Genomic DNA, 26,137 nt, shown 5'->3' with positions numbered 1-26,137 from the left:
TCTTTTAATAATAAATAAAAATGGCAGTCATCCCTACTCTTCACTCAACTGCTGTTACCTCATTGCCTCTCACCTGCTCTCCTACTCAAACGGTCCTCTAACTGCTTCCAGTCTATGTCCTCCTCACAGCCACTTCCAGGGGCTCTCCAGTGCCTGTGATAGAGAGAAACCATCTCCTTTGCCTGGTGTGTGGGGCATTCTCTGTTGTGACTGCTGCTGGGAATTCCCGAACCTCTTGACAGCCGACCTATTGGGAGTGTCTCTGAATACACTTAATGCCTCTGTTGCTCTCCTCACTCTGTGCCCTATACCTGAAATGCCCTCCTAGCGCCATCACCATCCTGTTGGCCACCTCATCTCAACACTCATCTTAAGCTGCTGCTTTTTAAAACCTCTTCTGGCCCATACATTTCATAGCCCCAAGTAGGACTGCACATTTCTTCTGCGTGCCCTTACGTACATCTGTTACTCTGCCCGTAACTCTTCCCTGTGTGTGCAAATGTCTCTGTGGCCCTACAGAAGATGGAAGCACCTTTAAGGCCAGCCTAATAATACATACATGCACACGTAGATAAGACTTGGCAAAGAAGACATCTTTTTATCTAAAACTCTAGCTAACTCAGTTTTTATCCGTATTTCCTCAGATGATCTGGCTTACTGTTTTCTTCCTTTGATTTCCTAAACTTGAAATAAATGAAAAGCTATGAATTATGGTTGACCCTTGAAAAAGGGTTTGAACTGTGTAGATCCACTTATATGCAGATTTTTTAGAAGTACAATACTATAAATTTACAGCTATAAATTTTGTCTTCCTTATGATTTTTTTAAATCTTTTTTTTTTAAAGATTTTTATTTATTTATTTATTTGAAAGAGTGAGAGCTCAAGCACGAGTGGAGGGAGGGGCAGAGTGAGAAGGAGAAGCAGACTCCCCACTAAGCAGGGAGCCCGATGCGGAGCTCAATCCCAGGACCCTGAGATGATGACCTGAGCTGAAGGCCGATGCTTAACTGACTGAGCCAACCAGGCACCCCCCTTATGATTTTCTTAATAACATTTTCTTTTCTCTAGCTTACTTTACTGTAAGTAGACAATATATAATACATACAACATATAAAATATGTGTTACTTGCCTATTTATGCTATCAGTAAGGCCTCTGGTCAGTGGTAGGGTGTTAGTAGGTTTTTGGGGAGTTAAAAGCTTAATGCAGATTTTCAACTGCATGGGAATGGGGGGGCTTGTCCCTAATTCCCACATTGTTCAAACATCAACTGTATTGTTTCAGAGGTCCCACCACCTCCCCTCCTATTTGATGACTCCCTAAAAAGACTCACAGAACTGAGATTCACTTGTAACTATGACAAAGGAAAAGACACATCAGACAGAGTCTGGAAGAATCTAAGCATAAGCTTCCAACATTCTCCCAGCATGGGCCGTATAACGCACTTCTTCCTTCAGCAATAAAACGTAGTAACACTTATGTAGAGTTTCTGTCCAGAGAAGCCTGCTTAAGATTCAAAATCCAGCATTTCTATTGGGGGCCGGTTGTGTAAACACCCTCCACACCCAACCACAACTACCTAAATTCCAGACCCAGAAGGAAAGTAGGTGTTCACATTACTTATTACAGATGATCTGGGCAAGCAGGTACATCAGGATTCAGTGTCCCAGGCAGGCAGAACAATATAGGGAACGTTCCACAAGTCAAGTTCCCAGACGCCAGCTAAGGGGCAGCCTTGGAAGCCGACCCTTCTAAAAGATAGCAGCGTCAGGCCCACTGTCCCTTAGCTTTACTAATACATTTTGGAAAAATACATTCCCCCACCCCTACACACACACACACACACCCCTTGTCTACACACACACACACACACACACACACAAAAATACATTCCCCCACCCCTACACACACACACACACACCCCTTGTCTACACACACACACACACACACACACACACACACACACACACACACACACACACCCTTGTCTATGTCCTTTGTTTTCCGCCCCCAGAGTGGTCAAGGTTTTATTTACCACAAAGAAAGTGTGCACATGAGCTATCTATTCACTTCCCACACCCTGTAGCCTGGGATTGAGGGCCAGCTGGGCCACTCTTTCCACAATGGCTTTGTGGTTCTTGGAGGAAAGATTGTGAGCAATCTCAGAACAGTAAGATCTCTTGTAGGACAGGAGGGCTTCCAGCTCCTTGATGTTGTGGACTAGGAACCTCCAGAGGCCTGTGGGCAGCATGTGCTGTTTTCTTGTTGCCCTAAATGCTCTGATACTTCACAATGGTGTCGCAAAATTTGGGAAATACTACATTGCGTAAACCTCTTTTTGAGATTCACAAAACTAGCATAATAAAGCCTCTCAGAAAACTTGCAACCAAAAAACTGTTTAGCTTTGCTTAATCCATTACTTTCCACATTTCACAAACCCATTTTGTGGAGCACCTACAAAAATCTCACAATTTGGAAAGTGCTCTTCCAATTTACATTCTAAATTGTGAGTATCAAGTTCATTAGCTACCTAGACTAGAAGACTCTTTCACACCTGCACAGTAAAGAATTTTTTCCTATAGGTTAACTCAGAATTCACCTGCTATAATTCTAGTCATGTCCTTATGTTCTGTCCTTAGTACAGTATCCTTTTATATTGACCTCCTTTGGCTAACTGAATTACTCCTTAAGTCATTTAATTCCAGGTTAAATAAATCAGTCATCTCCCAGTCTTTAATTAAACCATTTTTTCTACCCTAAAATTTCTTTGTTCCCCCACAAGGCATTTTAATAACACCAATAATATCAATTAATTTGTACCACTCTAGCTATATATAATGGGGGGGTGGGATTTGGTTTGGTTTGGTTTGAAGTAGGCTTCATGCCCAGTGTGGAGCCCAGTGCGGGCCTTGAACTCACGATCTTGAGATCAAGACCTGAGCTGAGATTAAGAGTCGGACACTTAACCGACTGAGCTACCCAGGTGCCCCTGTAATAGTGTTTTATAAAAGGATTTACCATATTGAAAACAAGAGGCAAAGTAATTCATATTTTATATTTTTAGTGCTGTTTAGTTTCTCCTTATATTTTAGCCTAGTCCTCTAACTACTAAATGTGCGAATTTATTTATTTTTTTAAAATAGGGCTTTATAGACTATTTCTGAATTTTGTAATTTACTAATTTGAGCTTGGAATTATCTTAAATTGTGCTGACCATTTAGAAACAGCATTTTCTAGAATATGCAGTATTAAAAATAAAATACAAAGACTCTCAGGGAAGAGGAAGGAATCAAAATACAAAGTCAGGAATCTAGGTTTTTATTTTCCTAGGTCATTTATGTGTTAGATTCATTCTAGGTTTTAATCTCTTAAATTCTGTCTCCCAAATAAATAGCTGATACCTTGAGATGTTTTTGGGTTTTTTTTGACATTTCTCGATGAATCAGTTTCATATTTATTATTTTATCCATTCAATAAACCTATATGAACCAAACACTGGTAGAAGCTGGTGATATAAGGATAATGACAACACAGCCTCCATTAGCTCTTGGTTCAGTGGGATACACAGACACATATAAATAATTTTAATATAGTAATTGCAGCAATAGAGTTTTTCACAGGCACTGGCATCATTAAGGACTCTGAACCTAATCTAAGGAGGGGGAGAATTCTATTTTTTTAATTCTTGGTTTGTGACACACTATCATTGTTGATTCATGTTTGGTTCCTTTTCTTTATTCGTTTATTTAATAATAAATAAATATCCATAAACCCACCACCTAACCCGAAACTGAAAGACTACCGGTAACTTAGATCTATGTATAGTCCTCTCCATTCTGTCCCCCTGCCAGCTTTACCAGGAGCAACCACTCTTCTGAATGTTATATTTATCATGCCTTGCTTTCAACAAAAAATTATCACAAATATAAATGCCAAAATAATACATTATTTAATTTGTTTTACCCACTTTTAAACTTGATTAAAAAAGGATATCGTGTGGATATGGGATTAGGACTTGATACTTCTTTCTCAGTCAACATTATGTTAAGATTCATCCATGTTGTTACGTGTAGCTGATGCTTAATCAATTTTCTGCTACATAATAATCCATTATATAACTATTCCCTAATTTATCCCTTTTCCTATTAACGGGCATTTAAGTTTTAAGTTTTTGCTATTATTAACAGTGCTGGTTTGAACATTCTGAAACATGTCTCCTTGGGCTTTTCTGGGGTGCGTACCTAAGAATGGAATGTTTAATTTTACAAGATAATCTCAAATTGTTTTCCAAAGTGGGAGTGTAAATTAATACAATCACTAAGTAATCACACTGATCCACAACTTGGTTTTGTCACTTTTTTTGATTTTGCTAATTGATTTGGTGTACAGTGGTATCTCATGGTTTTGAATTTCATTTCTCTATTTACAAAATGAGATTATGCATCTCTCATTTGTTTTTTGGCCATATCTGGTTTTCTACTGGCTTGTTTTGAGTTGTTTTTCTTTTCCATGTTGATCTTGTTTTTTATTATTTATTAAGGAATTCTTAATATATTTTTGATACTAATTTATGTCATTTATAAATGTGCAGATACTTTTTCTGGTTTGTGATTTATTTTTTTAAGCTGTCTTTTGAGGAACTATTAATTTTAATGTAGTTGAATTTTATCATTCTTTAATGCATATCACTTCCTTTTATTTAAGAAATCCTTACTTACCCTTGAATTCCAAAAATTGAAAATTTTCTTTTGAAGTTGTCTTTTGACAATTTAAGATATTAATCCATCTGGAATTATTTTTATTTATGAGGTATATGTGTGCTCATGTAGATAGCCCTATTTTCCCTGTTCATTTATTAAATGTTGAATTTCCCCAGGGAGCTGCTACGCTACCCATCATATTACAGAGTTCCATATAAACACAGGTCTATTTCTGGGCTCTTTGTTTCATTCCATTGGACAATTGTTTGCCGCTCCATCAATATCATACTCTTATAATTACTCTAGTTTTATAATCTTAATATCTTCTAAGTCTCTTCAAGTCTCTTCTTTTTATTTTTCTTTAGAAGGGACTTGGCTATTCTTTGTCCTTTGGTCTGTTTTATGATCCACATTTTAAGTTCCACACACAAGTCATCAGAATATGATTACAGTTGTACTAAACCTGTAAATAAATTTGGAGAATTAATTATCCTCACAATATTAAGTTATCTCTACATTTCTTTAGATCTTTTAACAGTAACATGTTATAATTTCCTACAAACAGGAATATCTTTATAGACAATTTCATCTTCATTGCTGTTGTAAATGCATTTTTTTTAAACTTATGCTCTCGTAATAGTTTGTTGTTGGTGTTTAGAAATTCAGTTGGCTTGTATAATGATCTTATATCCACCCAAATATTTTTCTGTTATATCTATTAATTGGCATGTAAGTTCCTCTTAGTTGTTGTTGTTGTTTTTATGTAGACAGTCATATCATTGCAAATAGGAGTTTTCTTTCTTCCTTTTCATTCTTACTGCTTACTGTATATTGGTTAATGAGGATAGTAAAAATCACAACTTGCTCCTGATTTTGAAAAGAATGTCTGCATGAGTTTATTTAGGTTTGTGTTTTTGGGTTTTTGTAGATACCTTCTATCAGGTTAGGGGGTTCCCTGCTACTCTAGTTTACTAATGGTTTTATAAATCATGAATGAATATTGATTGAATCAAGTACATTTTCTTCATCTATTGAGTTATCATATATTTTTTCTCCTTTAATGTGCTAATACAGTAGATAACATTTGGAAATGTCCTAATATTAAATAGTCTTTTGGTGGGGCACCTGGGTGGCTCAGTTGTTAAGCATCTGCCTTCAGCTCAGGTCATGATGCCGGGGTCCTGGAATCGAGCCCCACATCGGGCTCCCTGCTCAGCAGGAAGCCTGCTTCTCCCTTTCCCACTCCCCCTGCTTGTGTTCCCTCTCTTGCTGTGTCTGTGTCAAATAAATAAAGAAAATCTTTAAAAAAAAAAATAGTCTTTGGGGATGCCTGGGTGGTTCAGTCAGTTAAGCATCTGCCTTCTGCTCAGATCATGATCCCAGGATCCTGGGATCAAGTCCTGCATCAGGCTCCTTGCTCAGTGAGGAACTTGCTTCTCCCTCTGCCTGCCTTTCCCTCTGCTTGTGCTCTATCTCTCTGTCTCAAATAAGTAAAATCTTTAAAAAAAAAACCAAATAGTCTTTCTTTCAGGTGTGTCTTATGACCCAGAATGTAGTCTATTTTGGTGAATGTTCAACTTAAAAAGAATGTGTATTTTGCTGTTGTTGAAGTAGTCAGACGATGTCCATTATATCCAGTTGATCAGTGGTGTCGTTGAGTTCAGCTGTGTCCTTACTGTCTGCTTCCTGGATCTGCCCCTTTCTGGAGACAAGGGTGTTGAGTCTCCAGCTATAATAGTGGATTCATCTATTTCTCCTTGCATTTCTATCAGTTTTTGCCCCATGTGTTTTGACCCTCTCTGGTTAGGCACATATGCCTTAATGATTGTTTGGGGGGAATTGATTCCTTTGACATTATGTAATGCTCTTCTTTATCTCTGATAACTTGGCTTACTTTGAAGTCTGCTGTGTCTGAAAGAAATACAGTTATTCTTGCTTTCTTTTGTTTATTGTCAGCATGGTATGTTTTTCTCCATACATTCACTTTTAATCTATATGAGTCTTTATTTTTAAGTGGATTTCTTATAGACAGCAGATAGTTGGGTCATATTTTTTGATCCACCCTGATAATCTGTCTTTTAATTGGTGTATTTAGAATGCTGACATTTGAAGCAATTATTGATATAATTGGATTAGTGTCTCCCATATTCTTTACTGTTCTCTGTTTGTTCTTTGTTCCTGTTTTTGTCTTTTCCTTTTTTTTCTGCCTTTTGTGGTTTGAATTCAGCATTTTATATGATTCCATTTTCTCTCCTTTCTTAGCATATCAGCTATACTTCTTTTTTAAACTTTTTTTAGTGGTTGCCCTAGAGTTTACAATGTACTTTTACAACTAATCCAATCCACTCTCAAATAATACTATACCATTTCACAGGTAGTGTGACTATCATGATAACAAAACCCTAATCCTTCTTCCTGTCCCCGTGTCATTGCTGTCATTCATTTCACTCTAACGTCAGTAACATGAGCATACATGAGTATATGTACACAGAAGGTACATACATAAACATACGTAAGGAAATACATTATCGCTATTATTATTTTGAATAACTATTATCTGTTAGATAAATTAAGATTAAGAAAAACGAAAGTGTTTCTTTTGTCTTCACTTATTCCTTCTTTGATGTTCTTCCTTTGTTTATGTATCTGTAATCATGTGTCTGATTCATATTTTTTTTCTTCTCTATAAAGAACTTCTTTTAACATTTTTTGCAAGGCAGGTCTATTGGCAACAAATACCTTTGCTTTTTGTTTGAGAACGTCTTTAATTTCTCATTCACTGAAGAAGGATAATTTTGCACGGTACAGAATTCTGGGTTGGTGATTTTTTTTTCTCTTGGTGTTTTAAATATTTCACTTCATTCTCTTCTTGCTTCATAGTTTCTGAGGAGAAGTTGGATGTGATTCTTATCTTTGTTCCTCTCTAGGTAAGATGTTTGTTTTCCTCTGGCTTCTTTCAGGATTTTTTTTAATCTTTGATTTTCTGTATTTTTAAAATGATATGCCTAGGTTGTAGGATTTTTGTATTGGTTTGGTTTGGTTTGGGTTTTTTGGTATTTATTCTGCTTGGTGTCCTCTAGGATTCCTGGATCTATGATTTGTTGTCTCACATTAATTTGGGGAAATTCTAGGTCATTATTATTTCAAATTTTCCTTTTCTTTCTTTTCTTTTCTCTTCTTCTCTTCTCTTCTCTTCTCTTTTCTTTCTTCACCTTCTGGGATTTCCATTATGCTTATGTTACGTCTATTGTAGTTATCACACAGTCCTTGGATTTTTTTTTCAGTCTTTGTTTTCTTTGCTTTTTGGTTTTCAAGGATTCTATTAATATATCTTCTAGGTCAAGGATTTTTTTTCAGCCATGTCCAATCTATTAATAAGCCTGTCAAAGGCATTCTTCATTTTTGTTACAGTGTTGGGGTTTTTTTGTATTTTGTTTGTTTTTTGTCTCTGGCAATTCTTTTTGCTTCTTTCTTAGGATTTCCAGTGCTCTGCTTGCATTCCCACCTATTCTCGCATGTTGTGTACTTTATCCATTTGTGCCCTTAATTAATCATAGTTACATTAATCATAGTTGTTTTAAATTCCTGGTCTGTTAATTCCAACTTGCTCTGTCTCTTCTGATTGTGTTTTTTCTCTTTTGGTGTGCCTTGTAGCTTTTTTGATGTAGCTGTATATGATGTACCATGTAAAAGGAACTGTTCTAATTAAACTAGTACTGTGGTGGTGAGGTGTGGGAGAGGGGAAGCATTCTGTAGTCTTAAGATTAGGTCTCAGTCTTTTAGTGAGCCTACATCTCTGGCCTTTAGAAGTATTCCTCAGTTTTTTGTTTTTTGTTTCTTTTCCCTTTAGGTGGGATAGGATGGTCTGAGTGGGCTGTAGTTGGCTATCTCTCTCCCCTAGGTTAGTTAGACTTTGATTATTATTAACCCCAGCAGGTTAGGCTGTAGTTAACTAGTTTCCCTGAAGAGAAGACCTTACTAAGAAGAATAGAGTGCTCTGGCATTTTTCAAAATGGTTCCTTTTCTCCTCTCCCTGCCAGAAACCCAAGGGGATTTTTCTCCAATATTTTGTGTGGCAATCTGGTCTGGCTCCTGGAGGTAAATCTGAAAATACTGTGGGAAGGGCCCCTATGACTGGGTTCCCCTGGAGTTTTTAATTCTCAAAGCTGTCCACATTGAGCTTCTAGCAGTTCCTCAATCACAGTTCAGGTATTCTTACCCCCAAGTCTCTGTTCTGCTAAGCTGTGACTCCCTGTTTGCCTGTTTGTCTCTCCAATCTTAGGGAAGCAGTTTGCCCCGTGTCCTCCCCTCTCTTATGGATCCAGGAAGAATTGTTGATTTTTCAGTCTATTCAGCTTTTTACTTGTCAGTTTGGAGAGAGGACTTTCAAGCTCCTTACATGTAGAACTGGGTTAAACAATCTTTGTATTCCTAGGATAAACCTAACTTGATCATGACGTATTATCTTTTTGATACATTGTTGGATTTGATTTGTTGATATTTTGTGAAGGAGTTTTCTATCTATATTTGGAATGGATTTTCTTTCTTATATTTTCATGATCCTGTTTTTGGTAAAAAGTTACACTAGCGTCAGAGAATGAGTAGAAAAAAACATTTCCTATTTCCAGAGTTTGTATAAGTTTGGAATGATCTTTTCTTTAAAAGTTTAGTAGATCTTACCTATAAAACCATCTGGACCTCATGTTTTCTTTTGGAGATGGTTTTTAAGTACTATTTTACTTCTTTAATAGCTGTAGGACTGTTTGCACTATCTGTTTCTTCTTTAGTCAGTGTTAGGAGGTTTTTTAAAAATGTGTCCATTCATCTAAGTTTGCAAATTTATTATACTATTTGTATTGTCTATTTGATTTCTACTGTCTTGAGTTATAACCACCTTCTTATTCATAACATTTATTTGAACTCCCTTAATTTTTTCTTCATCATCATGGCAGAACTCTATTTTGTTACTCATTTTGTTTTTTATTTCTGCTTTCTATTATTTCCTTTCTTCTGTTTTCTTTGAAATTATTTTGTGGTTTATTATTTTTTTCCTAACTTCTTAAATTGTATACATTTAGCTTTTTTTCCAGTAACATCTAACTTGTGGTTAGAAAATGTGGTTGGTGTTAGATGAGTTCTTTGAAATTTATAGAAACTGACTTTGTGGCCTTCTACATGTCAAATTTGTAAATGTTTCACGGGCCCTTGAAAAGAATATTACTCTAATTTTTAATGTGAAATTTTATATGTAGCCAGTAGTTCAAGACTGTTAATTATGTTGTTTTAAAGTTATTTGTATTTTTGGTGTTTGTGTGTTTGTTGTTGTCAGCTTGACATATAAAATAGGGAGAGAGACATGTTGAAATCTTCACTATAATGGTGGATTTGTCTAATTCTCCTTGCAGTTATGTCATTTTCTTTTTAAATGCATTTTGAGGCTGTTTTTAAGGAGTGCATATATGTTAAATTGTTATATCTTCCTGGTAAATTGAACTTACTATGTATGTAGTAATCCTCTCTATTCTTAATGCTGCTTTTTATCTTAGTCTGTTTTATCTGATATTAATGTAACCAGGGCACCTTTCATTTGATTAGTATGTGCATAATATCTTTTTGCTTGAAACTTTTCCTTGTCCTTATGCTTTCGGTGTATCTTAGACAATCTTTTTTCTCAATTGGTGAATTTAGTCTTTTATGGCTATATTTAAACTTGTTTGCAACTTCTTCTAATTATCCTCTTTTACCATTTTTTTGTTTGGTTTTGTTTTTTACTTTCTTGCCCTTTTTTAGGATTAAGTTTTGTATCTTTTTTTTTTTTCTTTTTTTGTTTTCCTTTTCTCTTTTTTTTTTTCTCCATTGGGTTGGAATTTATGCTTCTTATTACTATGCTTTTATTGTTTACTTCTGAACTTTTATGCTTATTTAACTTTGTAATGTCTTTTATGACTTTTAAATTGGGTGCCAGACTAGCAAAGCTATCATATAAGAATGAATAATATTCTCCAAAACAACTTTACAAATGGTAGGCCTTTAATAAATATGTTTGCTGATTGAAATTCTTCATATGTATATGTCATTTTAATTTTCATTTGATCAAATTTGCAAAGTAATACAGTACAAATTATTTTCAATGACCTATATTTTTTCAGTATTTCCTATGAAATATCCACTAGGCAAGTTGTTTCAGTATATTCATTTTAAGCTTATCCTGTTAACTGAGTTGGACATTACCTGATTGTAAATGTAGGTATAGTACCTACTATTATTTTTATTTTCTAATTTGAAATTTGTACACTTGAAGCTTTATCTCTTAGATAATTTTCCTACAGTGGGATAGTGGTAGGTACCCTAATCTTGGATCAGAACTGTGTAATACAAATCACATAACTTGAGACCTAGATTGATTTTATTTATTTATTTATTTATTTTCCTCCAAATTTTTATATAGTGTAATATTGGTTTCAGGAATAGAATTCAGTGATCCATCACTTACATCCCAGTGCTCATCATAACAAGTACCCTCCTTAATGCCTACCACCCATTTAGCCCATCCATCTCCCCTCCAATCAATCCTGTTTGTTCTCTATCATTAAAAGTCTCTTATGGTTTGTTTTCCCCTCTCTCTCTCTCTTTCCCCTTCCCATATGTTCATCTGTTTTGTTTCTTAAATTCCACATGAATGAAATCATATGGTATTTGTCTTTCTCTGACTGACTTATTTCACTTAGTACAATACACTCTAGCTCCATCCGCGTCATTGCAAATGGCAGTATTTCATTCTTTTTGAAAGCTGAGTAGTAGAGATCTAGATTTTAAAATTAGAATGGTTAAGCCAAACAAACATTAAGCAGTAAATTAGACTATATTCTACAGCTAACTTTTAAACGAAATGAACATTTTTTTACCTGGTACTGTCCTCAATAGTTCTTAATTATTATCACCTCTTTAAGAATTCAGCTTTAATTTTGTCCACACATCATGTTTTAAATAACTTGAGCTTCTATCTAAATTCTTAATTTGTCATATAATTTCTTTTCCCATTTATAGCTCCTGAGGCCTTTGGTTTGTCAGCAAGGTCATTTCTATTTCCTCTACTACCTGATACTCTGCTTTCATAACAAAAGAGTTCTTTTCTTTATTGGTTTTTTGTTAATCACATATTTGTATCTGATTCGGAATGTCTTCTGTTCTACTTCAGAAAAAAGAGAGATCCAACTATGTTTTTTTGAGAGCATTTAAACTCTTAATCCTTCTCATTATCACCTCAGAATCAGAAAGAGAAAATCAGAGTAAACTAAACATGTCACCTTTTGCACTATTTAATTTAAAAATTTATGTGTAGACCCATATTTTGGATATACAAAGCATAGGATAAAGTTTTTAAAACATTTTTAAATAAACCTGTATAACTTACAGTATACCATTTTATGAAAAAGAAAATACCTTTTTGTTATAAAAGTGGGAGTACAAAATTGTTATATACTTGTTTAAAAAAGTGTTACTGATAACTGGTGTCTGGTTTTCTAGACCCTTTCTATGCATATATAGAATTTTTCCCCTAAGAATTATTTTTAACCTATGTTGCAGATTAGGCAGTATAATGCCAACATTTTTCACATAGTTGATTATGGATCCTCCTTATCTTTTTTATTTTATTTTTTTTAAAGATTTTATTTTTAAGTAATCTCTATATCCAAAGTGGGACTCGAACTCACAATCCTGAGATTAAGAGTCTCATGCTCCACCAACTGAGCCAGCCAGGTGCCCCTTCCTTATCTTTTTTAATGGTGGTATAAATATTCCAATATATGAATGTAACATAATTTATTTAATTAATCCATCCTTTCCCTGTGAACATTTAGATTATTTCCAGTCTTTCTGAAAGTAGACAACAGAAGTTTCACTACAGTGAAAATTTATATTATACAAATATATGTATAATCTAAATATAAATAATATAAAATATGTAATATTTGTATATTTGTTTAAGTTTTGTGTAGCATACATTTTCTAAAAGTAAAATTGCTGCATCAAAGCAAATACATCTTTTTCCTTTAAGTTTTTTTTATTTTGGGGGCACCTGGGTGTTTCAGTCAGTTAAGCATCTGACTCTTGGTTTTGGCTCAGGCCATGATCTCTGGGTCATGGGAATGAGCCCCATGTTGGGCTCCATGCTCAGCACAGAGTCTGCTTGAGATTCTCTCCCTCTCCCTCTGCCCCTCATCCCCCTTCTCTCACTCTCTCTCCCTTTCCTTTTCTCCCTCTCTCCCAAATAAATAAAATCTTTTTTTTTTTTTAAGATTTTATTTATTTATTCGACAGAGAGAGACACAGCGAGAGTGGAAACACAAGCAGGGGGAGTGGGAGAGGGGGAAGCAGGCTTCTCTCGGAGCAGGGAGCCCGATGCGGGGCTCGATCCCATGATCCTGGGATCATGACCGGAGCTGAAGGCAGATGCTTAACGACTGAGCCAGCCAGGTGCCCCTAAATAAAATCTTTAAAAAAAAAAATTTTTTTTTTAATGTAATCTCTACATCCAATGTGGGGCTTGAACTCACAACCCCCAAGATCAAGAGTCACATGTTCTACCAACTGAGCCAGCCAGGTGCCCCAGCATATACATATTTTAAATTTTAGTAAGTTATTATTTAATTTCTAGTGAACTGGAACTCAATATATTGCTGGTGGGAATGCAAATTGGTGTAACCACTTTGGAAAATTGTTTGAAAGTATCTATTAAAGCTGACCATATGCACATGCTGTGGTCCAGCTGTTTTCCTCCTAGGTATATACCCAGCAGAAACATGGACATATGTTTGCCAAGGACATGGACAGATGTTGATAGTAGCAGTAACTCAGTAATCAAAAACTGTGAACAACCCAATGTCCATCAATGGATATATAAATTATAATGTATTTATACAAAGTAGTATTCTGCAGCAAAGGGGATGAATTAACTATAGCTAAATAAAACAACATGGATGAATCTTAGAAAATGATGTTGAGCTAAAGAAGTTAGAAAATATATATCCTCTGTTTCCATTTAATTAGTGTTCACAAACTTGCAAAAGTAATCATACTGTTAGAAGTCAGAATAATGGTTTTCTTTAAGGGGAGAGCAATGATGGGAGTGAAGCACTAGGAGAATTCTGGAATTTTGGTTATGCTCCGTTTCTCAGTATTGGTGCTGGTTCATGGGCTTGTTTGGTTTGTGAAAATTCATTGTCCTACACATCTGTGATATTATGCCTTCCTGTGTATGTATTCTGCTTCAATGGAAAGTTTCCAGTAAAGGAGTTCACTTTGTGTTTTATATATAGAACCACTTTTAAACTCCTGCCAGTAGTGTCTGTTTTTCCTATACTCTTGCCACTCTGATAGACATTAAAATCTTTTTAATCTGGGAGACGAAGAGGTCTATTTGTTGTTTTATTTTTATCTTATTATTAGTGAGGCTCGGCATCCTTTTATATTTGCTGAGTGTTCATTTCTTCTATAGTTTCCCTACTCTTGTCCTTTGCCTATTTTTCTGTTACAGTGTTTGTTTTTCTTACTGATTTGAAGACTTTTTTGGTCTATTATATGTCAAAATACAATGTTTTAAATAATAAATTCAAACTAACAGACTTATTAAGTATATCATGTGTTAGGAAAAGTTTCTTCTAATAATTAAATCCGTCTTAAAAGAGCCCATTATTCTTCAATCTCCAGCTCTGTAACCAACTCAATTCTTAGGAGAGTAAAAGCTGCCTCATTAGCTCCAAATCTATACTCTTACATGGAGTCCATGTAGAATCTATTTGAAAGTCCCTGTTTTATTGTACATATATTAATATCCTCTTTTTCTTGACTAGTCTGTTCTTTGCTGGGAACATCTTTACAAAATCTCAAAACAAGTTTACCCACTGCTATTATGTTGTTACCCTTAATTTCTTTGGTTTCTCTTTATGCCTTTACATTTCCTCATATGGAGAAGAGAAATGATATTGAATAGGATTTGTTTTGTTTGTAGTAAATTGCATATTAATTTTGTCTATCTTACTTTTTTTTATTAAATAGCCCTTTAAAAACCAGTGTGCCGCATGCTATTTCCTTTACTTTCTCAACCAGTACCAAATTTCTAAGTGATCTCTTCACTAAAATATTTTGTTTTAGTAACTCAACTAGTCTGATGTAGTCTCACTGTTGTGTCTGCCTTTTTATGCTTTGGTTGGGGATGCCTTATTTAAAATATTGTCTAGACTTTACTGTATTTTAATGTTCCTCATTTTGATCCTGTAGTGACCTGTGAATGTTTTTAAATTTATTTTTGTTTTTTTCTTTTAATATGTAATTCATAGACGCTCTGCTGTTGCCCGCATTCAGGAGTTCTTCAGGCGGAGGAAAGAAAGGAAAGAAATGGAAGAATTGGATACTTTGAACATTAGAAGGCCACTAGTAAAGATGGTTTATAAGGGCCATCGCAACTCCAGGACAATGGTACCAAATGCTCATGGCACTCTTTGGAGAAATTGCAGATTCATAATATGAATTTTTCCATAATGATGATCTTCATATATTGCCACTGCGATTCCAGTAATAGCATTATTGTACCTTAACAGTTACCTCTTTACCCAAACATGGTTCTTTTAGTCCTAGAATATATTGCCAAAGACCGTTATTGTTTACAAGAAAATTCTGCCCTACTAAGGAAATGTTGTAGAAGTTTAAAATTTTTAGCTGGTACAAGTAACAATTACCTCCTTTTGTTCTCTCACACTTGCGGTCTGCCTGTCTAGTATATTCTTTTTAGCTCATTTTAGCACCCTTGGTTGATTTGGAGAGAAAGATTTAGATATATGGAATCCAGGCTCATTGCAAAATGTAGTCCAATTACTTTATAACAACTCTTCTTAAGATTGATGAGTCAAGATTTGTTTTAGTCACTTTGTCTCTCTAGACTTTACTGTCCTCATCTATGACATAAGAATAGACCAGATGATCTCTAAAATCTTTTCAAGTTTTACAATCCACAAGTCTTATACACCCAGTGTGATATTAATTATTTACTAAGAGGATCCTGCAAGATGATTAGCATATTAGAACTATTAACTCTGAACCATTCAAATTTAGAAAGCGTTGTTTTCATATATTCATTGAGTCATCCAAAAGTATCTACAGAGTCAGTTTTAATCTGCTTTCTTCAGAGTTAAGGGGAAAAGTTACTTTGGGGGGGGCCCCTCGCTGGCTCAGTTGATAGAGCACGTGACTCTTGACCTAGGGGTCCTGAGTTCAAGCACACGTTGGGCATAGAGCCTGCTTTACAAAGTTATTTTGGGGCAGGGAACTACTTAGCTCTCTCTATAGACATCATTGGTGGTAACAATTTAATCATTCTAAACAGAATGCTCACTATTAATAGAAGTAATCAGTGTACATGTCTTGTATTTTGCTGGTTAAAATTTTGGATGAAAATATAGGGGTAGGAATGAAAAAAGAAAAGAAGTTAAGTAAATATAACAGTAACGCTAAGTAACAACAAAACTGTCTACCCCCTTTGGTTTGGCAAAAATAGCAAAGTAGCAACTGCTGGTGAAATGATTGAAAAACATCCTGAACTACAAAGATTTTGGATGGCTCATTCATATGCATCCACTGAAAAATGTCATCCTAACCATTCCAGTATATCCTGTTGTCTCATTGCTTCATTAAAGTAAATATGTTTATATCCTTCCTTCTCAATTGTGAGAGAATAGTTAATAAAAAGATTGGTACTTTTTGTTCTTTTGGCATAAACCAAAATACAAAAGGGAACCATTCATTTTTTTCTATGATTTGTTTTTATTATCTTATAAAGCTAAAGTAGAACCATTTTTGGAATGTTCAAAAACATATAGACATAGAAGTTTCCATTATACTTTCCAAAACCCAGAAATCCCATTCATTCCTTTAGCAGTTACTAATTCAGCACCTACTGTTGCCAAGTACTGTTTAAGGCCCTAAAATACAGCATTGAACAGAGCAAAATCTCTATTTTCATGGGGAATTTTTCATTATTTACTGTTGTTTCATGCTTGCTGATAAATCTCCATCATTTTAAAATAATAGAAGACAAAGACTCTCTTCTATTTTTTGTTATTTTCTAAGCCAATTAATATTTCCAATTGCAGAATAGAATAAATCTTGGTTTTAATATTTGATTTGAATTTTCTTATAGTTTTCTTTTTTTAAACCCTTAGATAAAAGAAGCCAATTTCTGGGGTGCTAATTTTGTAATGAGTGGTTCTGACTGTGGCCATATCTTCATCTGGGATCGTCATACTGCTGAGCATTTAATGCTTCTGGAAGCTGATAATCATGTGGTAAACTGCCTGCAGCCACATCCGTTTGACCCAAGTAAGATGGCCTTTTATAGAAATCAGTACGTCAGCTCCACTTTTGTTCTAGTTGTTAATATAAGAACAATGCAAATTATCCTAGAAGGCAGCCACGAGAGCCTGTTATGACTCTCATTGGGTTTAAAACAAAAAAGACTTATAACCTCCTTTTGGCAGAAAGTATGGGGAAATAGATTAAAGAGTTTATTCTCTAATATTTCTTCTAAGTTTTACCAGTTGCAAGAGGTTTGGCTGACTACACTTTACTCTACTTATCCAAACTCAACCTCCAAGCCTTGTTAGTCTTCACATGTCCAGGTTAATTTACCAGAACAAAGGAGCTTGGCTTGTTCTTGCCTTCCATTTGACATTGCCCATGTTTCTCCTAAAAGGCAGTGGATAAGAAAGAAATTTGAGTGATTGCAAGTTGGTCTTAAAATTATGTTCTAGGGTAACTTTTAGGAAATCTTCTAAATAATATTCTCAGTCAACAATTAAATGTATCAGTACAATTTCCATGCCAGGTCAGTTTTGCTATACATATACGTGTGTGTGTGTGTGTATACATATACACACACATACATACATGCATGCGTAATATATAACATATGTATGCATGTCTTAATGGCATATTTTTATGCTTTATATTAATATGCAACATTTTATTTCTAGTTCTAGCCTCATCTGGTATAGATTATGACATAAAGATCTGGTCACCACTAGAAGAGTCAAGGATTTTTAACCGAAAACTTGCTGATGAAGTAAGATTTTTATTTATACTTATTATAAAGTGTATGTCACTTTGTTCCTGAAATGCTTTCTTAAAAATACTCAAAGCAGCTCATTATTAATTGGTAACATAAACAAGTTTATTCAGTTAAGGAGGTCAAATTGTAAGAAAAAGAAAAATTAAGATAAAAACATGCCTGTAATACTAGAGAGCTAAAAATCAAAATATTATTTTGCTAATTATAATATCGATTATTGGTAATACCAGGTTATTATAGTTTGAGAAAAACAGATTGACTATTTTTGTGCTTATTACAATGAAGAATCATTTAAAAAACCTTCTGTCCTTTTAAGAAAATGAGTTTTACTATGGCTGGCCTCCATAATTGCAGCCAGATAAGTAGCAGAACAAATGATTGGAGAATCTTTTCCTTTATTGTCATATTTTCAGATTTCTTCAGCTCCTTATTAAACCAACAGTTTTCAAACTGGGCTGTGTGAAGCTCTCAGTTTTTAGTGGGATTGGGAGAGGGGAAGGTGGCTGATACAAAAGCTGAATTCTGGGCTTTTCCTCCCCAGCATTAGGCAGGGTTTTTATTGGTGGGTTTTCATACAAGATTTCTTATGAAAATAAGGGTTCATGGCATTAGTCAGCTACTAACAGTTGAGCTTCTATGAGTAGGTGAGTGCAGCTCAAGTTGATGCTGTGCCCTCTTTAAAACATAAAAGAAGGGTCCATTGCTAAAAAATGTTATTAGTAAGTTAGAAAACCAGTACTCTAGACCAAGGTTGACAGTTCACAGCACAATTCCCTCATCTGCTTTCTAACGGACATTTATGAACTTGGCGTATGTCAGACACCGTGCTGAATTTTAAAAAACCTTCCCTTAGAGCTTATAGACTGGCGGGAAAGACAGACACTGAACAGTCAGCCAGAATGTAGAGAGGCATGCACAGTGTTCTGGAAGCCCTTGCAAAAGAGCAGTTGTGCTTGTAAACGGGGTAGATGGATGGGGGAGTCTTCACAGAGGAAGTACGAATTGGACTGAGTTCACCAGGCATACAGGGGGCTAAGGAGCCCTGGAGATGAAGAATCGGCAATTTCCAGGGTGTCCTAAGGTAAGTGAACCGTTGGTGAGTGGATAAGAAAGCAGCTCCTTGGGGCAAGATTGTAAAGGGCCCTGGGGGTGCCCTGCTGGGCTGAAAATGTGTTGTATGAAATCACTGGGGAGCCGTTGACCACATTAGCACCTTTGTCTTCCTCTCATCCTTTCCTTTCTTCCTTTTTTCCTTTGCCATGAACTTTGCCATTTGCCCTTTGCCCATGATTACATACTAGATCCTTAGGTGTTTATGGATATTCATTTAGTGCTGTCTTGGTACATAAGACACAAGTCATTGGTAACTCTTATCCAAAAGTTTATTTTTCAAGATTACTTTTGCCTCAGTCAAGGTGACATTTTCTCGAGGGATCTGAGTGACCCTGGGGAAATCATTTAACCCCCCTGTGTCACTACATGTATCAGCTCTGCCATAGGAGAAGGGAATGAGCAGACACGGGTAGACTGCTCTGGGAAACGAATCATAAGTGAAAAATAAACTGAATTCTTGAAGGTTTTAAGTGGCCTCAAAGTTTGGCCTTTGTCTTTCTGCCAGTTGAAAGAGTAGTGTTCTGTGATGTCACTCCCTCAATGGCAAGTTAAAATAATTACCTGGCATCGAGTAGCCTTATGGTGGAAATATACACAGTGTGTGTATAAAGAATGAAGTAATTCCTCCTCAGACCTGCTATAAGTTTTTTACTGTTCTCCTAATCTTCAAGGAAAAAGTATAGTTACATCATGGTTCTTGACGTGGTTGTTTCACTTGCCCCGTAGGTTATAACTCGAAATGAACTCATGCTGGAAGAGACCAGAAACACCATCACGGTGCCAGCCTCTTTCATGTTGAGGATGTTGGCTTCGCTGAACCATATCCGAGCTGGTAAGAACTGTCAGTGTATTATTAACACCATTATTACATCATGTTATTATTTCAGGTCTGCTTTAAAGTGATTTGTACAATTTCTTTTAACCATAAAATGAAGGCAACGTAACTTCTGAGCTAGGAGTTCTGTGAACTCTTGATCTTAGTACAGTAACTTACTTCCTCACGAACCAAATGTATTGAAAAATGTCAGAATGAAAAGACAAAGTCACTTGAAAACTTTTATCAGCTGTGTTTCTCAGTGTGGAGGATCATACCGTAATCCTTAAGATCTGTTAGAGTAAGTACCCTTTAGTGGTAGACGTGGTCAAAATTAACCCTAGCCCAGACAAAAATAAATGTAACATGCTACTGCAAGGGTTGAAACACATAACCTCAGTAAGTTTTTTTTATATATTTTTTTTGTTTTCACTGATACACTGTGAGGTTTGATGCCAAAGAAACACAAAATGTAAATATTATAACTAATATTCAAGAAGGAAGTGAATAATCTGTTTGTAATAATAGAAGAGATCCAGTATCCATTATAAACAAAATACATTTATCAAACAGAAGAGTATTTGTTGTTCTTCACTGATTTCATAAATTTCTTCATATGTTGGATATTATCTATTATTTAATAGTAACAACCACCACCATTTCTAGAGTATCTATAATGTATCAGGGACCATACCTGTCATTTCACAAATTTTTCCTAATTAGCTCCAAACCTTTACAACTTTGGTTACTTGTAATAACTTGCCCCAGGTCACACAACTGATGAATGGTAAAGCCTGAATGTGAAACTGGCTTCCAAGCCCTTACTTCCCTTTGACCTTGGAAAGTTCACTTGCAGGAATACATTTAGATCATGAATATGACATGCAGTCCACTGGGTGATCTCAGCTCAAACTGCTTTTCAGGCTCATTCCCAGCATTCTCTCCTTCTCTGTCCACTCTGGCCCTCTTTGACTTGGGGGACACATCAAAGTCTTTTCTACCTCAGGATCTTTATCACTGTGCTACCCCCCTCCCATCCTCACTGTTTGTTAGGATACCTTCTACTTATCGTCAGGTCTCTGTCGGCCGTGGATTAAATATCACTTCCTCAGAGAGAGGAATGGAGAGAAAGTGTACCAGGCAAAGTAAAGGGTAGGTAGCAATTTTCAAAGTCCTGGAGGGGAGAGTGTGGAGCACATCTAAAGAATTGAAAGAAGCCCATAGGAGGTGGGGAGAAAATATTCAAATTGTTAATATTAACTACTACCAGGAAAGAATGGAAATTTCAAATGGAATTTAAACAGAAAAGGTTAGTAGTCCAACAAAATATTTTTGCAGTAGCTTTTGGGTTCCCGTATTATTAATCACTGTAACACTTTCGATCCATTTTCTTCAGTAACAGTGAGTAACCCTTAAAATTCATCCATTTAGATTTCAGATTTGAGGAGAGGCAGCATTTTCTAGAACAAGAAAAACATTTGCTGATTAGGATTCCTAAAACTCACTTGTTCTTGTAAAGAGCTTATCTGGCGAATGGCTCTTCCCGAGTTTTTCTATTGAAAACCATTCTTCTCTCGTTTATGCCGCGTCTGTTTTATACAGCTGCCGATGTAGCAGTTTGTTAGCTCATGGCTACTCCCCTCCTCCTTTGGTTTTAGCATTAGATAAGGTAAGTTTTATAGCATGAAGATTCCCTTTCTTCCAGTCCTTTTTGCTGTCAACCAAAAAGACGTAATTTCTAATTGGTTTAGTCAACTTAACTCACCCTCTTGCTTCTCTTATGTAAAAGACTGGAGAGAAAAAGTACCCGAGAGTTGCTTTTATCTTTAAGATACCCAGTTATTTGATGAGTCAGTTATCCACCCCTGTCCTCTCCTTCTCTCCTGGTCTCCAGTATTCCAAGTATGATCACGTGTGCACAGTCGAGGAGAGTTAGTAACGGACTGTGATCCTGCAGGCGCAGGCTAGCCACGGAATAGTCCAGCCCCTCCATTACTCCACAAAGCTTCCTGGGAAGTCCAGGGAATAGATTCGGGGCGGCGCCTTCCTGGTAGAGCTGTGATTTTTAATGAAGGCTGCACTACAGATCCTCTGTTGGGCTTTTTCAGCTGCAAACACTTGGGTCCTACCCCCTGAAGATTTTCACTCATTTTATCTAAATAGGGCTTGAGCTTTTGCATTTTCCAAAAAGCAACCAAAGTCATTCTCATGAATGCTTCACTAAAGACTGTGGTGTCTAAATGTGGTGTCTCTCTCGATGGGATGGGGGCCCCCAAATGTGGGATGAAGCAGATTGGGTGGAAGCCGGTGGCACGGGCAGTGAAAGTATCCACCTGAGGCAGAACAAAGGAGCTAGAAGTTTATCGAATCCACTGCCCAGCAGTGGCTCAGGAAAGCAGAGGACAGGCTCTCTGCCACGAGGCCGAGGGTGGGGGCTGTTTCTAAAGGGGGAAGATGAAGGGGCATGGCTACGGGTGGAGTTTTCCCTTTTTTGCTAACTGTGCCTGGTTATAACTAACCCATTGGTTAGTTAGGGCCTATGGCTTTTTCGAGGTGGGTCTCCTGATGTAGAAGCGACTCTTATTTTCAGTTTTCATTTAAAAGAAGAGTATTTCTCAGACCTCCTCGGTCTGTAACTGCCAACCAGAGATTGGTGTCAGCATTGAGCTGCTTTGCAGTTCTCCTGCCTCAGAGGTGTAGCACTTCATGAACAAAAGATTGCATTTAATTTATTCTTAGAAACTGGGTTTCCATTCTGAGAGAGAGGACTGTGCAGCAATTGGTTGAGATGGGTTTGAGAAAAGAACAATTATTCTGCCCTCTTCCTCATTCTGGAAGCCGCTGTCCATTATTCACTGACCTGTATTAGACACTCTTGGCCCTCACTTGTCTCCTTATGGCTTGCTTTGGACTCTGCAGAATCCTTTTTTTTTTTTTTTAAGATTTTATTTATTTATTTGACACAGAGAGAGATAGTGAGAGAGGGAACACAAGCAGGGGGAGTGGGAGAGGGAGAAGCAGGCTTCCTGCCGAGCAGGGAGCCCGATGCGGGACTCAATCCCAGGACCCCTGGGACCATGACCTGAGCTGAAGGCAGATACTTAACCACTGAGCCACCCAGGCGCCCCTGGACTCTGCAGAATCCTAATGTCTACCCTAAACTCCCTGATTTAAAGGCTGAGACAATTCTTGTTAACCCTCCATTTCCCCATCTTCATTCATAGTGTGACAAAAGGAATTTGGATAAGAACCCTACACACTTTGAAAGAAATAGTGTGACCTGCTTCCTCATGCTTCCGACGTGACAGGAATAGGTTTGTTGAATTAGTCAGTCATATCCAGGATTCCCATTCATGGTAATCTACTTAAGCTGATAGCAACCTCATGTTTTATTCTCTCATGAAAGTATATCACACAATAAAAAGAGTGTCATCTCTTTTATATTAACATTCGTTAGGTAGCCTTTTATTGATCAGCGATTCTTCCACTGTGTTTAGATTCCTTGGTGATATATGAAGGTCTGTCCAAATCTTGTTTTTGTTCACTTATTTTGCAAATGTGTATTGAACACTTATGTAATAATGATGATAGCTAAAATTTGTATAATTTAGGTTGTAAATCATATACACATACATCATCTCATTAGTTTGGCTTTGAAATGGAGTCTGCACAGAGGGGATTTAGTCCAGTTCAGTTGGACAATAAATATATAGTCTCTTCTGTCTACTGCTCTTGGTATTGTTGACTTAAGATCCAGTGAGAGAGTTTAAGCCTCTGTAGGTAATAAAATTTCAGGATTCAGTCTTCTCGCAGTTGACAGTGGGGCTCAGCCCTCCCCCCATGTTTAACCTTTGTATTTTCCATGTTGCCTTGGGCCAATGCTTCTTGGCCGAATGGGCTCCATCCTCATCCTTTTATACTGTTGCCTTCTCTGCATACCCTAATGTGACATATCTGATCTCAGTAAAACTTCTATGCGTTTATTTCATAAACCGTCCCTGAACATCCTGTACGAGGCTCTGAGGATATAAGATAAAAAGAAAAAACTCCTACCCTCGCAGGAGCTCAAAAAGCCCTTGAGGTCTGGTCTGTAAGAAGACACGCAAATAAATGTCCCTGCAGTTAGGATCTTCGTTGCACAATAGACACAGAGAGTCTAGAGTGTAGAGGAAGGAGTTCATCATTCTGCAGGTTGGATGTTTGAAAAAGTCTGGGAAACATTTCACAAAGGGGATAATAGTTGTATTGAGATGAGTAAGCAGAACCTTTATAGCTGGAAAACTGGGCGAGTGTCCCAAGCAGAGGAACAGCAAGGATAAATCGTGAAAGCTGGAGAGAGCATGCCGTGTTCACTCACCAGTTTATAATTATATTTTCACTTGAGTGGTTAATCTAGATAACTAGCTCCTTGAGGGCAGAGACCACGTGTCTGTTTTGGCCACCGTTCTTAGCACAACGCCTAGAACATAGCAGATATTTAAAAAATCTTTAAACACACAGATCCTCAAGAATGGTCCCCAGGTTCCCCCACAGCCTCCCCTCAGTCTTTCTGGTGGCATGATACACCTCCTTAGGCTCCTGGACTCCATGGAACACGGCTTGAAAACCACTGCAGTAGACCGTGATATATCAAGATCCCTAGGGTTTTTCTTTTTAGTTTTTATAGGTTTAGAATTACATGCATATTCAAAGTTACAGTGCTTTGTTTCCTTTACTCGTTTTTTATTTGTTTTTAGCGGCAAAAACTAACTTATCTACACACAGAAGTGAACTGATTTTTACATGATGATGTGTTGGGCTGTATACATTTTAATCAGTTTTAACTAAAAGGTATTGAAAGTTCTTTCAATTATAATACTAAAAGCATTTCTTCTTGTGGGTCTCATATATGTTTTGCAGACCGGTTGGAGGGTGACAGATCAGAAGGCTCTGGTCAGGAGAATGAAAATGAGGATGAGGAATAACCAACTGTTATTGGCAAGCACTTAGATGTTCTGAAATTTGTAGAAGACATTCTATTTTTTTCTTTACAGAGCTTTAGTGCAATTTTAAGGTTATGGTGTTTTGGAGTTTTCCCTTTTTTCGGGATAACCTAACATTGGTTTGGAATGATTGTGTGCATGAATTTGGAAGAGTGTGTAAAACAAAACTAGCAAAATGTTTAAAAAACTTTTTGCCATGTGTGAGGAGTGCTAGAAAATGCAAAGTGCAATATTTTCCCTAACCTTCAGATATGAGAGCTTGGATCAATGTGGAAGAGTAATTTTCATTATAGTGAAAATGTTGGTTCAAATAAATTTCTACACTTGCCATTTGCATGTTTGTTGCTTTCTAATTAAAGAAGTTGGTTGTTTTAAGATATCCTGAATATGACTTTTTATTTCATGCTTTACTACCTTCACCCACGTTTTCTGGTCTTCTCGGTAACATAAGGCTCTTTCTCTATTTTCTAGACTTGATAACCTTTTCTGTTTTGGCTTCTGTGTGATAGAATCACATAGAGGAGCTTTTTTTCATTTCTCTTTACACAGCATGTTATCTTCACTTCCAGTCACCGTCTGTCACGATTAGCGGTACCTCTCTACCCAAGTACAGGGGTCTGGCTTCCAGTAGTAAGTACAGAGCATTGCGGCTAGCTCCCATGATGGAGCTCTGGAAGCTCTGGCTTCTGGTCTTCCCCTCTCTAACTTCTAGATTTCAACTGAAAGCTGTTGACCATCCAGTCTTAGGATTCCGGGTCTTCCTTTACTCTAGTGTCCGACTCCACCCAGGCCTGTAGCTTGGGGGTTCGGAGCTGAAATGCTCCTGTAGACTTAACCCTGCCATCATCCTCCCTCCCCTCTCCCAAAGTGCCGTGCTTTTCTCCAGCTGGGCCGTGCAGGACTCATGGGGGGGCCAGGCAAAGCATCCCTGTGCTGCGTGGAGAGCCGGCACCGCCCCTTCCCACAGGCTGGCTGCAAGGCCAGGAACACCTGCTACTGAGAGAAGGCAGATTGGCTTTTTGGATAGAGGGCAAAGAACTCTTCTGTTGGCTCAGTAACTTCAGTTGGACTTCAGAATCTGGCTCTCACCCTAGACAGGGCACATATGTTTTCAATTTAGGAAATGTGGTAAATGGTCAAAGGGAAAAGGAAGGTGGGTGGGGCAGAGGCTACTGGAGGGCTCAGTGGGGTCAAGGAGCTTTAGCCAAACAGGGCCACTGCATGACTTCTGGAAAGTACCAGGGTTTTAGTTTCTGGTTACCAATGAGTTATGGGATATGCTTAAGCCATGTGACTTCTCTGGGCTTGTTTCCTCCTCTCTACAGTGCGGGTAATCCTATTTGTACCACCTGTGTCCTGGGGCTGTGTTAGGACCCCACGAAGCCACGGAGTTTGAAGGGCTTCA

General features: G+C 37.0%; 1 protein-coding gene across 1 annotated transcript in view; it reads left to right on the top strand.

Annotated features, from left to right (window-relative positions):
- The window catches only part of DCAF6 (DDB1 and CUL4 associated factor 6), a 130,323-nt gene extending 105,216 nt beyond the window's left edge, over nt 1–25,107 (top strand). The window contains exons 19-23 of the mRNA XM_044916197.1: nt 15,041–15,179; nt 16,919–17,075; nt 17,729–17,817; nt 19,663–19,768; nt 24,650–25,107. Coding sequence (XP_044772132.1) covers nt 15,041–15,179; nt 16,919–17,075; nt 17,729–17,817; nt 19,663–19,768; nt 24,650–24,714 — 556 coding nt within the window. The 3' untranslated portion in view covers nt 24,715–25,107. The remainder of the gene's footprint in view (nt 1–15,040; nt 15,180–16,918; nt 17,076–17,728; nt 17,818–19,662; nt 19,769–24,649) is intronic.
- Nucleotides 25,108–26,137: the final 1,030 nt, after the last annotated feature.

Source organism: Neomonachus schauinslandi, chromosome 6 (assembly GCF_002201575.2).
Source record: "Neomonachus schauinslandi chromosome 6, ASM220157v2, whole genome shotgun sequence".
NCBI classification, from domain to species: Eukaryota; Metazoa; Chordata; class Mammalia; order Carnivora; family Phocidae; genus Neomonachus; species Neomonachus schauinslandi.
The sequence above is the reverse complement of the archived record's forward strand: the minus strand, read 5'-3'. Positions and strand labels throughout refer to the sequence as shown.